At 30.8% G+C, this 13,927-nt stretch overlaps 1 protein-coding gene across 1 annotated transcript; it reads left to right on the top strand.

Annotated features, from left to right (window-relative positions):
* The first annotated feature begins 11,104 nt into the window (after positions 1 to 11,104).
* Positions 11,105 to 12,982, top strand: LOC126692527 (CBL-interacting serine/threonine-protein kinase 14-like). The gene has a single exon (XM_050388153.1). It carries the CDS (start codon positions 11,506 to 11,508, stop codon positions 12,838 to 12,840), a length of 1,335 nt encoding a protein of 444 aa, XP_050244110.1. The 5' UTR covers positions 11,105 to 11,505; the 3' UTR covers positions 12,841 to 12,982.
* The last annotated feature ends 945 nt before the right edge of the window (positions 12,983 to 13,927 follow it).

The raw sequence follows: 13,927 nt of genomic DNA, 5'->3' as shown, positions 1-13,927 counted from the left end.
TTACGTAAAAGAGGGGAACTTTTTGCGTGTACCAAAGACCATATATGTCCGTTTAAATGATCCAATGGACACGGACACGGACACCTGCTTTTATATCTTTAGTTATTATTAATGTGTTCTAGAAAGATTATGGCAACCCAAATCTTCTTCTCTATTCTTTGTTTTTGGGTTCCTTATCCTGCAGGTCTTTGAAAGCAACCACACATACGCATTGTTCCATGCTGGCCAGTGTCTAGCATAAGATAATAGCATTACTCAACCTTAAGTGATTAGGGATTTTTTTTTTTTTTTTTTTTTTTAAACGTGGATGCATGTGTTGAGCTTTTGGAGCATTAGATGATTCTTCTTAGTGTGTGTAATCCCAAAAAAAGAATGAGGAGTAGCGTAGTTATAAGATATTAGATATGGTGTTTGCTTGACAGACATGAATACTGATTGAATAATTGGCTAATGATCTCCTTTCTTAGTTGGCTAGAGGGGGAAATTGTTGAGTGCATGACACTATTTTGTTTCAGTCCACACTTAATTAGACACCTCATATTAAATGAGGTAATTGGGCATCTCTTTCAATTAAGAGCATCTCTAATAGGTTCTCTAAAATCAATTTTGGATAATAAACACACCAAAAACTCACTCTAACAGCTTCTCCAAAAACAAAACTTTTCCATTTTTTTTTTTTTTTGAAGTTGCTACAGTCGTTCTTTTTATCTAGAGAGGATTGTAGTAGCTCCAAATGAATTTTTCTACTTAAAAAAACCATATAACTCAATAAAAAACAGAGAGCGGAGTGGAAGGCGTGGCGAAGTGGAGCCATCTAACCCATCTATTCTTTCTCTCTCTACCTCTTTCTCCGTTTCTTATCACAGAGAGAGTTAGAGAATGTTCTAGAATCAAGTAGAAAAAGAAAAGAAAAAAAGTAGAGAAAGAGAGTTGGAGAAAGCAGGAGAAAGGGAGGTTCTGGAATTAAGTGGAAAGTAGAGAAAAAAAAAAAAAAAAAAAGGATGGAGATATATGGGTATATGTGTGTGGTGGAGAAAAAACAAGAGAAAGAAGAAAGAAAAAAAGAAAAAGAAAAGAGGAAGCGTATGGATGAAAGAAAGGAAAAATAATATAAAGAATAAGAAATGACAATTTAGAAATGCTACCACAATATTTTCACAATAAATTTTAGGTAATATATTGTTATTAGCCAATATTGGTGAGTAAAAATATAATTTCAGTGGTGGGTTCAAATTAGAACTAGTAACAACTTTCCATATAAGATTTTGTTATGATTCTTACGAAAGTATTGCAAAAAATATTGTGGATGTAACACTTTTTGTTGAAAAATATAATTGTTGAGAATGAATAGAGGAATAAAAAATAAATATTAAAAAAGAATAAAGAATGAATGAAGAAATAATATTTAAATGAGATGGAGAAATAATAAAGAATCTGTTGGAATATGTATTTAAAAAAGTTGGTAAGTAAAAGGTAAATATCACTATTCATTATCCCAACAGTACAAAAATTTAAACAAACGGTTGGAGATGCTCTAAGCATCCCTACTTTAAGCATAACCATTTGGTTATAAGAGAATAGCAAGTGCGTAAAGAAGAAAATAGATAAAAGAATGCCAAGTTTTGCTGCTTTTAAGAGAAAAATAGAATGAAGGTAAAAAAATAATAATAATAATGAGATTTTTCTTTAATGGAGAGATATATATAATTGATTTATTGTAATTGATTTGATAATAGTAAAATTATTCAAAAATTGTCTCGTTATTTTTTTTTTCAAGAAAAAAAAGTTTTTCACATAAATCATTATGTTCTTATGTGTGATTGGTATTTTGGATTAAGTAATTTTTGTAATAATATTTTTAATACCTAACAAACTTAACCCAAAACCATATAGGTTTTGAAAGTTTTAATATTCTCGAAACGTAGGGCCGTAGGCCATGAATGTGACTTCACATAGGTTATAACTAATTAATAGATTATGGGCCATTGTGACATCGATCGACAATGCCCTCTTATTAATTATAACATGGAACCTTTTAAAAAACTATTGTTTGAATTCTATGATTTGAACTGATTCACATGTGAATCATGTGATCATTTTAGTGTACGTATAGTCAGTATCCTTGCGACTCACGAGCTTAAACTTTGTAAGTATCTATTCCCCACTTGGAAATTTATCTGCAACGTGGCTTTATATAAATTTTAGACAATAACAAATAGTTATTATAAAATTCAGTATCAAATCAATAATAGAACGTAATCCATATTGCACCACCAATAATTGGCTTCAAAGTATATCAAAAAAAAAAAAAAAAAATTTCAGTATCAAATCAATAATAGAACGTAATCCATAATGCACCACCAATAATTGGCTTCAAAGTATATCAAAAAAAAAAAAAATGGCTTCAAAGATATTCAAAGAAAAAACTAATGAAGATGAATGATAAACTCTATTACACACACTACTATACACATTCATACACAAATAAAAAATGAACTGAAATTGTAACTTCAAGTAGTGATTTTAGTTCATTTTGTGCATGTGCGTACGAATGTGTAAAACAATGCGTGTATATGTAAACATTGCTCGAAGATAAAGTGTATATATAACAAACATTGCTCGAAGATAAAATATATATAGGTAAAAACGATATATGATCTCCAAAATTTTCATTTGAATTACTAACATAAAATATATGTTTACTTATATTTGTATGATGAATAATATTATATTCAAGGCAAACAAAACCATCATCTAAATAAAAATAAACTTTAAATTTGTAAGATTTTTGGCTGAATAAATTTGTAAGTTTCAAATTTCAACCAACTGATTATCAAAATAAATGAATAAAAGTTTCAACCAACTACCTATTGTACAGAAGATACTTAGCCTATTAAAAGGTCTAAATTAATCACAATAAAGTTTCACCAATTTTACACAGCCAATTTTTTTGCATTAAAGCTTTTTTTTTTCATCCCAAAAAAAAAAAAAATCACCAATTGTACATACAAAAGGATGATACATTACATCATCAAATTTATTGATATGCTGTCCTGACATAGTTTCGTACATAAAAATGAATTTATCCAATACATATGTGCTTCGTTTATGTTAGTTTATTTTTGCCTTTTTGGTCTAAATTAAGTAACGTCCTTCTTTCTTTAATTCTTTTGAGAGAGTTTACCAAAAAAAAAAAAAAATTTCTTTTGAGAGTGAAACTTTAGAGCCCATCAGATTACACGTAAGCTACCACCGCATACTTCCTTAATACGATGATCACTTTATAAGTATAAGTGCTTATGAGAGTATGGGGGGAAGGGTCAGGGTTCAAGTCTCCAAGAAGGAACTTCACATATATACACTTAAATTAGGTAAGAGTAAAATTTTTATCTTGTAAAAAAAAAAAATTACACGTAAGCCAAGACATGGTTCACTTTTTTGGCCAATTATGGAAATTTATTTTTCTTATTTATCATTTTGCTTATTTATTAAAAAAATTAATGAAATTTTAGTGTACTTTAAAAGCCTGAAAATTATAAACAAAGAGTTCAAATTTAATAAGAATTAGATGTAAAACTCATATTTTAAATCATTTAATAAGAGATTGTTGCATCGGCTTTTTTTTTTTTACTTAAAACTCAGTATATTCTATTACACTTAGAGTGTGTTGGATACCGATTATTTTGTTGAAATTGAAAACTTATTACTGAAAGTACTGTATATAAAGGTAAAAGTTAGTTGAAATAGTACAGTAAAGTCCATGAATAGTACCAAAAAGTATATAAACAATAACATGGGACCCACAAAATTTTCAGCAAAACGCAAAAATCTTTTCTGCAAAACGCAAAAATCTTTTCTTTAAAACGCAATCCAAATGCACGCTTAATAACATCTTAATAAACTTCTAGTTTAGTTGGATTTTCAAATAAGTATATGAATTGATTGAGCATGTTTGTGACTATTCTTTAATGTTTGATATAATGATGATGTGGTATGTTAGGATTGAATAGTGTAAAACTTGGATTTTACATCATATTCTTATAGAATTTTATGTCATAAACAAAATGGGTTAAATGAACTCCAGGAAAATATTACATCAAAGTATCAAATACACATTACAATGTGTCCTTGCCCATGTGGAAAACAGAGTGCCAAAGGGCCAACACAGGCCATTGTCAAATTATTAACAAGATTTTGGCATCATTTTGATATTCCCTTCTCTAGCTAGTACTCTCTAGATTCTGCATCATTGCCTCATTGGTAGGTAATGACTGAGGAAATTTAAAACCAGTCCACCACAAGGTCCTCCTTGATATAGGATTATGAATCAATACAAGCAATTGAGGGGACCAAGTTTGTGAATTGCAATCAGAGTCAAATACAGCTATCTTGAAAATCACGTTTTAGACTTTTACTTTACTTTCTCTTAATGATCTTGTTAGAATAAGTCCGGAAAAGAAGAAGATGTGTCCCATAAATTTAAAATGTTAAACATGAACCTTATGCGAAAATAATTTTTCCTATTTTAATAATAATAATAATAATAAAAGATTAAAACAAAACTATTCACTGACTTCTCTTATTTAGCCTGACATGAGATAAAGTTGTTTTTTATTAAAATTTTATTAAAAACAACTTTATCTCACGCCAAACTAAATAAGATAAATCAAAAGATAATTTTTTAACTCATTTTAAGGTTGTTACCAAATATAAAAATATAAGAAAATGAGATAGTTTTCTAAAAAATATTTTTGAAAAATAATTCATTTTCTAGAAAATATTGGTATAGAAATAAACGGAGTGTTAAAGACATTTTCTTTTTGTTACCTTTCCCTTAGGGTTTAAGTGAGGGGTATAAACTTTAAAGACAACTCTTGCTTAACATTGTTTTGAACTCAACAAAATTCGAACTTGCAATTTTTTTCTAAAATATTTTTGGGGATGAATTTGAAAACAAAAGCTGCATCTTTGTTTTTTATCCCATAATAATGAGATGGTCAATTGATCATTGCATTTAGTTCTATAGCAATCTCCAAATTCCTAAAATTTGTGCAAGTTTAAATGGTTCACAAACCTCTTACTGTTAAACTGTGATTGATGAAATGTCTAATCATTTCAAAGAGAGGTGACCTCAAAACTTAATTAATTAGGAGATCACAAAAAAAAAAAAAAAAAAAAAAAAAAAAAAAAAAATTGATCAATGATGGATGGTGGAGCTGGTGTAGTTGAATAATTCAGTTCTTAGTTCCACGCAATGCTCTATTTTCTTCACAAGGAAATCTAACAATTTAATCATTAAAAAGAAATGAAAAAAAAAAAAAAAAAGTACATCATCATGTTACTTTTGGAATTTATAAATCGCAGCTTGATATTAAATATGACCCAAAAAAAAAAAAAAAAACTAGGCCAGATTCAACTTCGTTCTGTGCAAAAATTCCTTATATTTTTCTTCCTAATCTTCAAGATAATTTAATATATTATCTAGCTATCAATACATCACTTTCTCTTTACTTATAATTATCTTCATAATCAGTCTCTTAGATTTGGGGCATCCTAAGTTTTTTATATTCTTCTTCGAAATAACTGTTTGTTTTCTGTCCTTGGAGCTTGTAACGTGCGTGAATGAAATGAAAACTCTGCTGACTGAAGCAAGAGACAATTGAATTAACCAGCTTGTAACATTTTGTATAAGTTGTATTTTACCATAATTAGATATTTATTAGGGCAATTTTTTTTAAAATTTTTTTATAGAGCTTCAACTTATGACCCTCGCTTTTAATGATTATACTCTTAATCATCAACTTAAGACACTAATCGATTTTTGGTATATACAGGGATTGAACCATAAATCTCGTATTCAACCATTAGAGATTTTACCAATTGAGGTAACTGGAACCCACTATTAGAGCAAAATTTAAGTACATTTAGCTTATAGACCTTAGATTCTCAAAATAATTTCAAACTCATAATTGTTGCATTGACCAACCGGTCCAATTCAATAGAAAATGTATTATCTTTCCCAAGGATAAGTATATTAAACCATCTCATTTATTAGTCAATGCAACTATATAATTGAATTCAGTTAGAGAACATAAAGCATAACACCTAAAGAAATTGTACATTTAGCTTATAGACCTTAGATTCTCAAAATAATTTCAAACTCATAATTGTTGCATTGACCAACCGGTCCAATTCAATAGAAAATGTATTATCTTTCCCAAGGATAAGTATATTAAATCATCTCATTTATTAGTCAATGCAACTATATAATTGAATTCAGTTAGAGAACATAAAGCATAACACCTAAAGAAATTGTACCTAAACATTATTTTTCATGTTTAATTTTATCAACTTTTGAAAAAAAATTGTAAAATTTCATGAAATGCATTTTGTAACATATCATATGGTAAAATCTTATTTATATACAAGTTTTTACTTTTGAATGAAACAATTTTTTTTTTTTTTTGGTTACTAATTAATATACTATGATACAATGAATTGTGCTAATTTTTAATAAGTGATAGAAAATTCAGTCATTATATATATATATATATATATTAAATCACTAACTTTTATAATTGAAGTTTATACTTGAGAATTTTGAGTTTTGACTAGTTTTAAATGGACTTGACGTATTTTAAAATGGTTTGGAAGAAGTTTTAAATGAGTTTAAAATGGTTTTAAATTGGTTTGAATTAGTTTTAAACTAGATGAACAACTCGCACAAAAATTTGAGGAGATTTGAAATCTAATATAGGACACTTGGCAGAAAATTTGAGGAGATTTTTGGATTCAATTATATTATTATATAGCTATAAAAAGACCAATGTTATGGACGCAATCTTTAATTTTAACAACTTTAAGAATATTATTAACAATTAAAAGAAGTTTTGAAAAAAAATTATGTCACAAAGACTTCTTCACAATGACATAAGTATATAGAGATGCTTAAGCCAAAAAAAAAAAAAAAAAAAAAAAACGAAATATGAGATATAGATGACTATATACCTTAAAGTATATATTAAAAATATATATATATAATTTTTATTGTAAAATGAACTATATATATTGTCAATGAATTATAAATAATAATTTGATGTCTTATTAATTTATTTAAAAACTATTACCATTCAATTTCAAAAAATATATATATAAGTATAATTTTTACATATACATTTAAACATATACTTAATTCAAATCTCATATTCACAAACATGTTTATAAACACATTAATATGCTCAGTTTCATTCATTTAATAAGATCAGGTTGGAGCTGAGGATAAACAACTCAGTTCCGTTTAAGTCAAAAAAACTGTAGCCATACCTATAGCTTTGGCTTTACTATGAGCTATCATTTAAGAACGATGTTCAACCTAATAATTAATTGGCCAGGTCCACTTGTACGTGTACCTGTTTCACATGGCTATGAAATTTTCCATGGTCGAACATGCTAACAATTAAGCTATTTATGTGTCACTTCTTTGTCATCCAAACCAGGTAGGGTCAGTTGTACAGGTTGACAGATTGAAACGTTGTTTTTACCTTACTCAATGATTAACGAGTAATAAAATAGCTTGGTCTAAGACTTTGGTAAAAATCCAATCTCACCTAATATTACACGGAGTCGCCATTGAAATGGGATATATTGGGATGATGGTCTTTGCTAGCCATGAATATTGGAAAGCTGTAAAGTCATTTTCAACCATGGCAACCAAGGATTGTTGTGTTCATAACTTTATAGTTTATATAATCTTGGTCTTCGCTATATCATTGAAATTTGAAAGTACACCTGAAAATTTTGGACCCGGTCTATTTAGTTATTATTATTAACCCATTTGAATTTGAAGAAAAAAAAGAAAACAATAATAAGGATCGTTTTACGTATGAAAAAGGGGTTAATCCATGTTCGATCCATTGAAATAACGCCTCAGTTCGCCGCAAAGTTACACGCGTTGAGCCTTAGTCTAATGACTATTGTTTTTCCCGCGCTATGGCTTAGACTATTGGGATTTTTGCATCTCATTTACATCATTTAGACAAGAATTATTCATCTGATAAAGGAGGGTATAATTGATCGGGTGAAAAAGACGAAAAAATATTTTATATTAAATAATACTACATCATCCGTATTAAAATTCAATAAACGAGAAATAAGTATGTAAAAATAATTATTCACTAATATATGTTTTTTATTTATTAATAGGTTAGTTACTTTTTACTGGTATGTCTCTCACTTATTAAATTTTGATACTATTAATACGGTATTATTTGATACCAAATACCTTCTCCAAAAAAAAACCCTTCTGATCTAACTTAGTTCCTTGCATGCTAAGTAATTTGGGGGTACTTTCAATCTATAATACCACCACTTGGCTGCGTGGATGAGACGAAGGTATCTAGATGAAATTGTTGAAAAGAATTTACCCTTTATCTTTGAAGTAGTCTTGGGGTTGACGTCCTACTTTTTATATATAACTATATAAGTAATTACAAAAAGAAAAAGAAAAAAAAAAAAAGAGGGTCATGGACTTGCCGGCCAATCAAGTTAAATTCATTTAACAAAACTGTTGAGGGTACCATTTAAAACTTGTTATTCGGAAAAGGAATGGATGTAGAAGACTAGAAGTTTCTTTACTTATTTTTATAATTACTTCCGTATTCTATTTTGTTTCTTTACTATTTTGATTTTGGATAAGTCTAAAATATTGCTCACATTCAAAAGTCAATTGATACTTTCTAGTAAACCTTTTGTTTTATTGAAAAGGTAATGCCCTTTTTTCTTCAAATTAAAGGGAATAATTTCATTTTTTTTACGTGGCAAAATGTGAAAAAAAAAAAATTTCCAAAAAATGAATAATTAGAAGAATGTCTTATTGTTAAAACCTGGCCTTAAAAATTCATTGAATTTTTTTTCCTTAAAAGAGAATCATTAATTATTATTATTTTTTTTTTTTACTTTTTACTTATTTTACTTGTTTAAAATAAAATAGGCAAGCCAATTTTTGTGTACACTTTAAAGTTTTAAAGGATGATAAGTTTTTGTTAATCTTATTTATATATATATATATATATATATATTTCTAATTTTGTGTGTACATATTTTGAATTTATTTGGAACGATTTATGATACCATAATTTGTCACCTCAAACCGAAATTCCCAACTCCGGCATTGCATGTAATGATTATACACTTATACTATTGAGAAACAATATATAATTGCAAGCCCTATAAAGTTGACCATCTCTTCAAAAGCATGAGGGACAAGACCATAATAATACATTCTTTAAAAATACTTCAATATCAAAATATTTAAAAGTTAAAACCTGATGCTTATATATCTGTACCACCTAATCACCTTATTCGGATGAATTCCATCGAATTCAACCATGTATATCACTATTCATCAATATTATATAAATTATATGAGAAGTTTTACCTTTATGACATTTCCATAATAAATTATATGTAATAAGTTATTACTTAGTTCTAATTTAAACTTAATATTAAAATTACGTATTTTTTTCCTACTAATAACAACTTATAACAATCTGCTACTTACAATTTGTCATATCATAATTATGACAAAAACTCTATTCAAAGTAAATATTGCTAAGTTTTTCAAAAATTAACTATACACAATTGAATAATGCTACATACATCAATTTTTTTTACTCTAATTTAGTTAGTCAATTTTCATTATCTTATTGAGTTGACAAATTTTCAAAATGAAAAAGACTTCTCATGTCATTCCCATGAAAGTCCGATTAAAATCCTTCCATTGTTTTCTTTTCCTACTAGAACCCACTATTTATGTTACTTTTTCACGTTTCACCTATTATTAACCATATGCATCATCCGCAAATGTCAATTTTTTTTTTAGAAACATTGGTCAAATTTCTTGTTTACCAAAACTTTCTCTACAAAATTACACATGGAACACGTGGTAGAATCCCCTTTTTATTATGCGGTCAAACGTGATTCACGTGTCAAGAACACACAAAAAGTAAGCCAAAATTTGCAATCACTCTTGGTACTTGGGAGAATTATCTTTGAGTAAAAATACTAAATATAACCACATAAAATAAGGGCACCTTCTTCGCTTCCCACATGATTCCGTACTACTGTGTCAAAAGAATCCTCACTCAAGGTCCCAAAACCCAACCGTAATTGTTCCGCAATGCAAAATATAAAAACAAGGACACCTGGAGGCTGGATCTGACCAATCTCTTTGCCGCACCGGCACTCAAAGGCGCTTTATTTAAAAGGTCTGGTGAGAAAAAAATAATAATAGATGAAATTGGATATTCATCCTCAATCCTTGACATCTGTGACATTCTAATCCCTATCCTTTCTTTAAAATGTTTCTAGACTCTAGAGGGACCATATCATGATTTGATAAATAGAAAAGGATGACGTAATATACCAAATTCCCATATCATATTACCATATCAATAGATATTCCATCAATCAAATTCTCCACCTTTACTCAAAAAAAAAAATAAAATAAAAAATTCCTCCACCCCACTTCTAACAGTTTACTATTATCATAAATTTTCTATGGTTATAACAAATTAAGGTGTTAATTTAGCTTTAAGTTAAAACAAACTAAAATAAGATTACATGTGAACCTAGCACAAATTAAAAGATTCAAAATATCTTATCAAAAAAAAAAAAAAATATATATATATATATATATATTCAAAACAAAATTGTAAAAATATTGAAAAATTTTATTGTTTCCATTATCTTTCTCTATTATTGAAAAGGGAAAATGCTAGAGAATCAGATACAAGATTCTAACCCAACCTATGAACAATCAGTAAGAATTGGCCAAATATAAAATCCAGTTGAAAAAATATAAAGTAAAATCTATTTTGATGTCTTGAAATCTAATGCGTGGCATGAGTTCCGTTTGACCCTTAATTGAATATGACACGTTTGACATATTCTACAATTTTTTTTTTTTTGGACAAAAGACATTCTTCAATTGATTAGATGGTGATAAAAATATTCTAAACAACTTTGAAAGTATAAATAGTAAAGAAATACTAATATTTTAAAAATATAAGGGATCATTTTGAAACAAACCTAAAAAATTGAGAACCAAAAAATCCGAAATTTTTGTTTCAAACAAACAAGAACCCAATCCAATTACCCTCGCTTCAAAGTTTACGGGACAACCTGTTTTTGTAAATCCGTGATCCCATCGTATTCACGTCGCTTTTATATTTTTTTTTTATTTCTGCAATAGTATTCACATCGCTTTTAGAAAAAGCAAAATCACCCGTTTCCTCTTTCAAATAAATACCCCACACTTTCTTTCCTGCGCCTCTCAAAATCCATTGCTAGAGAGGATTTTTCAAAAACAAATACACAAAAAACAACAAAAAAATAAAGGCTTTCTTTTTGTGTTTTTTGGTGTGTGGATAAGTAAATTGAATTTTGAATTGGAGCTGATGTGTATGCTGTTTTGCTCCGTTACTCGATGCGAAGAGCAATAGAACGATGCCGGAGAGAGAGAACGAGAACGAGAACGAAAACGACGCCGCTTCGACCAGCGAAGCGGCGTCGTCTTCGTCGACTTCTACGACTTCGGATGCGATGAACTTGTTCGGGAAATACGAGGTTGGGAAGTTGCTAGGCTACGGCGCGTTCGCGAAGGTGTACCACGCGCGGAACGTGCGCACGGGGCAGAGCGTGGCCATCAAGGCCGTGAGCAAGCAGAAGGTCCTCAAGGGCGGGTTCACGGCGCACGTTAAGCGCGAGATCTCTATCATGCGCCGGCTGCACCACCCGCACATCGTGAAGCTCTTCGAGGTTCTCGCCACCAAGACCAAGATCTACTTCGTCATGGAGTTCGCCAAAGGCGGCGAGCTCTTCGCGAAGATCGCGCGGGGCCGTTTCAGCGAAGATCTCAGCCGTCGGTATTTCCAGCAACTGATCTCCGCCGTCGGTTACTGCCACTCCAGAGGCGTGTTCCATCGCGATCTCAAGCCCGAAAATCTCCTCCTCGACGAAAATTGGGACTTGAAGGTCTCCGATTTCGGACTCTCCGCCGTAAAGGACCAGATCCGACCCGACGGTTTGCTCCACACGCTTTGCGGTACTCCCGCTTACGTGGCGCCGGAGATTCTGGCGAAGAAAGGCTACGACGGAGCCAAAGTCGACGTTTGGTCCTGCGGTGTGATTTTGTTCGTGTTGAACGCCGGTTACTTACCTTTCAACGATTCGAATCTCATGGTCATGTATCGGAAAATTTACAACGGCGAATTTCGGTGCCCGAAATGGACGACTCCGGATCTCCGCCGGTTCATCTCGCGATTGCTGGACACGAATCCCGATACGCGAATCACCGTCGACGAGATCGTCCGAGACCCGTGGTTCAGCAAAGGCTACAAAGAAATTAAGTTGGTAAACGACGACGTTTTTGACTTCAAGGACTACGAGGACTCGAACGGCAAGTCGTTGAACGCGTTTGATTTGATATCGTTTTCCTCCGGGTTTGACTTATCGGGTTTGTTCGGCGACCCCGAGATATCGGGCGAAAGGTTCATGTCGGAGGAGACACCCGAAAAGATAATAGAGCGAATCGGCGAAATGGCAGAGGCCGAGAATTTGACTGTGACGAAGAAAGATTGGAAGGCAAAGTTGGAAGGACAGAATGGTAATTTTGTTGTGTTTGTTGAGGTTTACCGGTTGACGGAGAGTCTGGTAATTGTCCAGATACAGAAACGAGAAAGAGAGACCGGAACTAGCCTTGATATTTGGAACGATAAATTAAGGCCTCAGCTTGATGATTTAGTATATCAACAACCGGAAGCGTCTGTTTCAGGTGACTGAGGCTGAGTTGGCGGTAATGTTGATTTCTCTGGGTTTCAGAATTCTCAGAATTTCTGTTTGTAATTTTACTGTGTATTATTAATTTTAAAATTCTAAAATAATCAAAAATGAAACCTCCCCAAAAAAAAAATCGGGTTCTGTGTATTCTGTTTTTTCCCGGAAAAAAAAAAAAAAAAATCGTTCTGCTGTTTTAATTAATTTTAGTTAAAACCTATAGCAATTTAAAAAAGAAGAAGATAAAGGCATTAAAGGCAAAGTAGTTTTGGGTTTCTATTGTTCTTTTTTGGGTTAAACTCGACAAAAAGGAGTTGGAGTCTTGGAGACCATAATGGTGTAACATCAGTGGAGTTTTCATTGTTTGTTTATGATCATTTTAGCCATCAAACAAAGGTAATGGCACTGTTTAGAGAATAACCATGGTAATAGTTGGATCCAATTACTCGAACTGGTAAAGTTCTTTGTTCTTGAATAAAGGACTTGAAATCGGAGTCTACCAAAAACAAATCCGAATTAGGGATTTGTGATTGAATTTTGATTAAATTTTGGACCAAAAACTATTTTGTCTACTAAAAAAATAAAGACGAGATTTGTGTTTAGTGTATTAGAACATTGGATTAATTGTGAGATTTACCCTTGACAAATTATAGACGTGTTTCTGCATCACGCAAATGTTTCATTGGACTCGAAAGAAGTCAAATCCAATAATTTTAAGCTCTTTTGTTGAATGTTTTAAACATCTCATTGGCTGTACAAAATTTATGATTTGGAGTTTTCGACAACCAAACTTATGTTTCTTTCTTCCCTTTAACTTTACCTTTCCAATCAAGTCAAATTTACCTTTATTTTAACTAAAATTTTATATATTTGCACCCACCTAACCTTCTTGTCTTTAATCAGGTGGATAAGACGGAAACTTCTATAATAATAAAAAAAACTAAAATAGAGATAAAAATGACTGCTTGTCAAAGTTTTTATTAAGGACGAGTAATCCAGATATGAATACCACAGCAGTACTGGTACATATTAGGCACTGCTACAGATTACCCTTTAAGGAATATTTTTCCATTTTCTGAATTACTCTTTAAGG

This window comes from Quercus robur, chromosome 7 (genome assembly GCF_932294415.1).
Source record: "Quercus robur chromosome 7, dhQueRobu3.1, whole genome shotgun sequence".
NCBI classification, from domain to species: Eukaryota; Viridiplantae; Streptophyta; class Magnoliopsida; order Fagales; family Fagaceae; genus Quercus; species Quercus robur.
The sequence above is the reverse complement of the archived record's forward strand: the minus strand, read 5'-3'. Positions and strand labels throughout refer to the sequence as shown.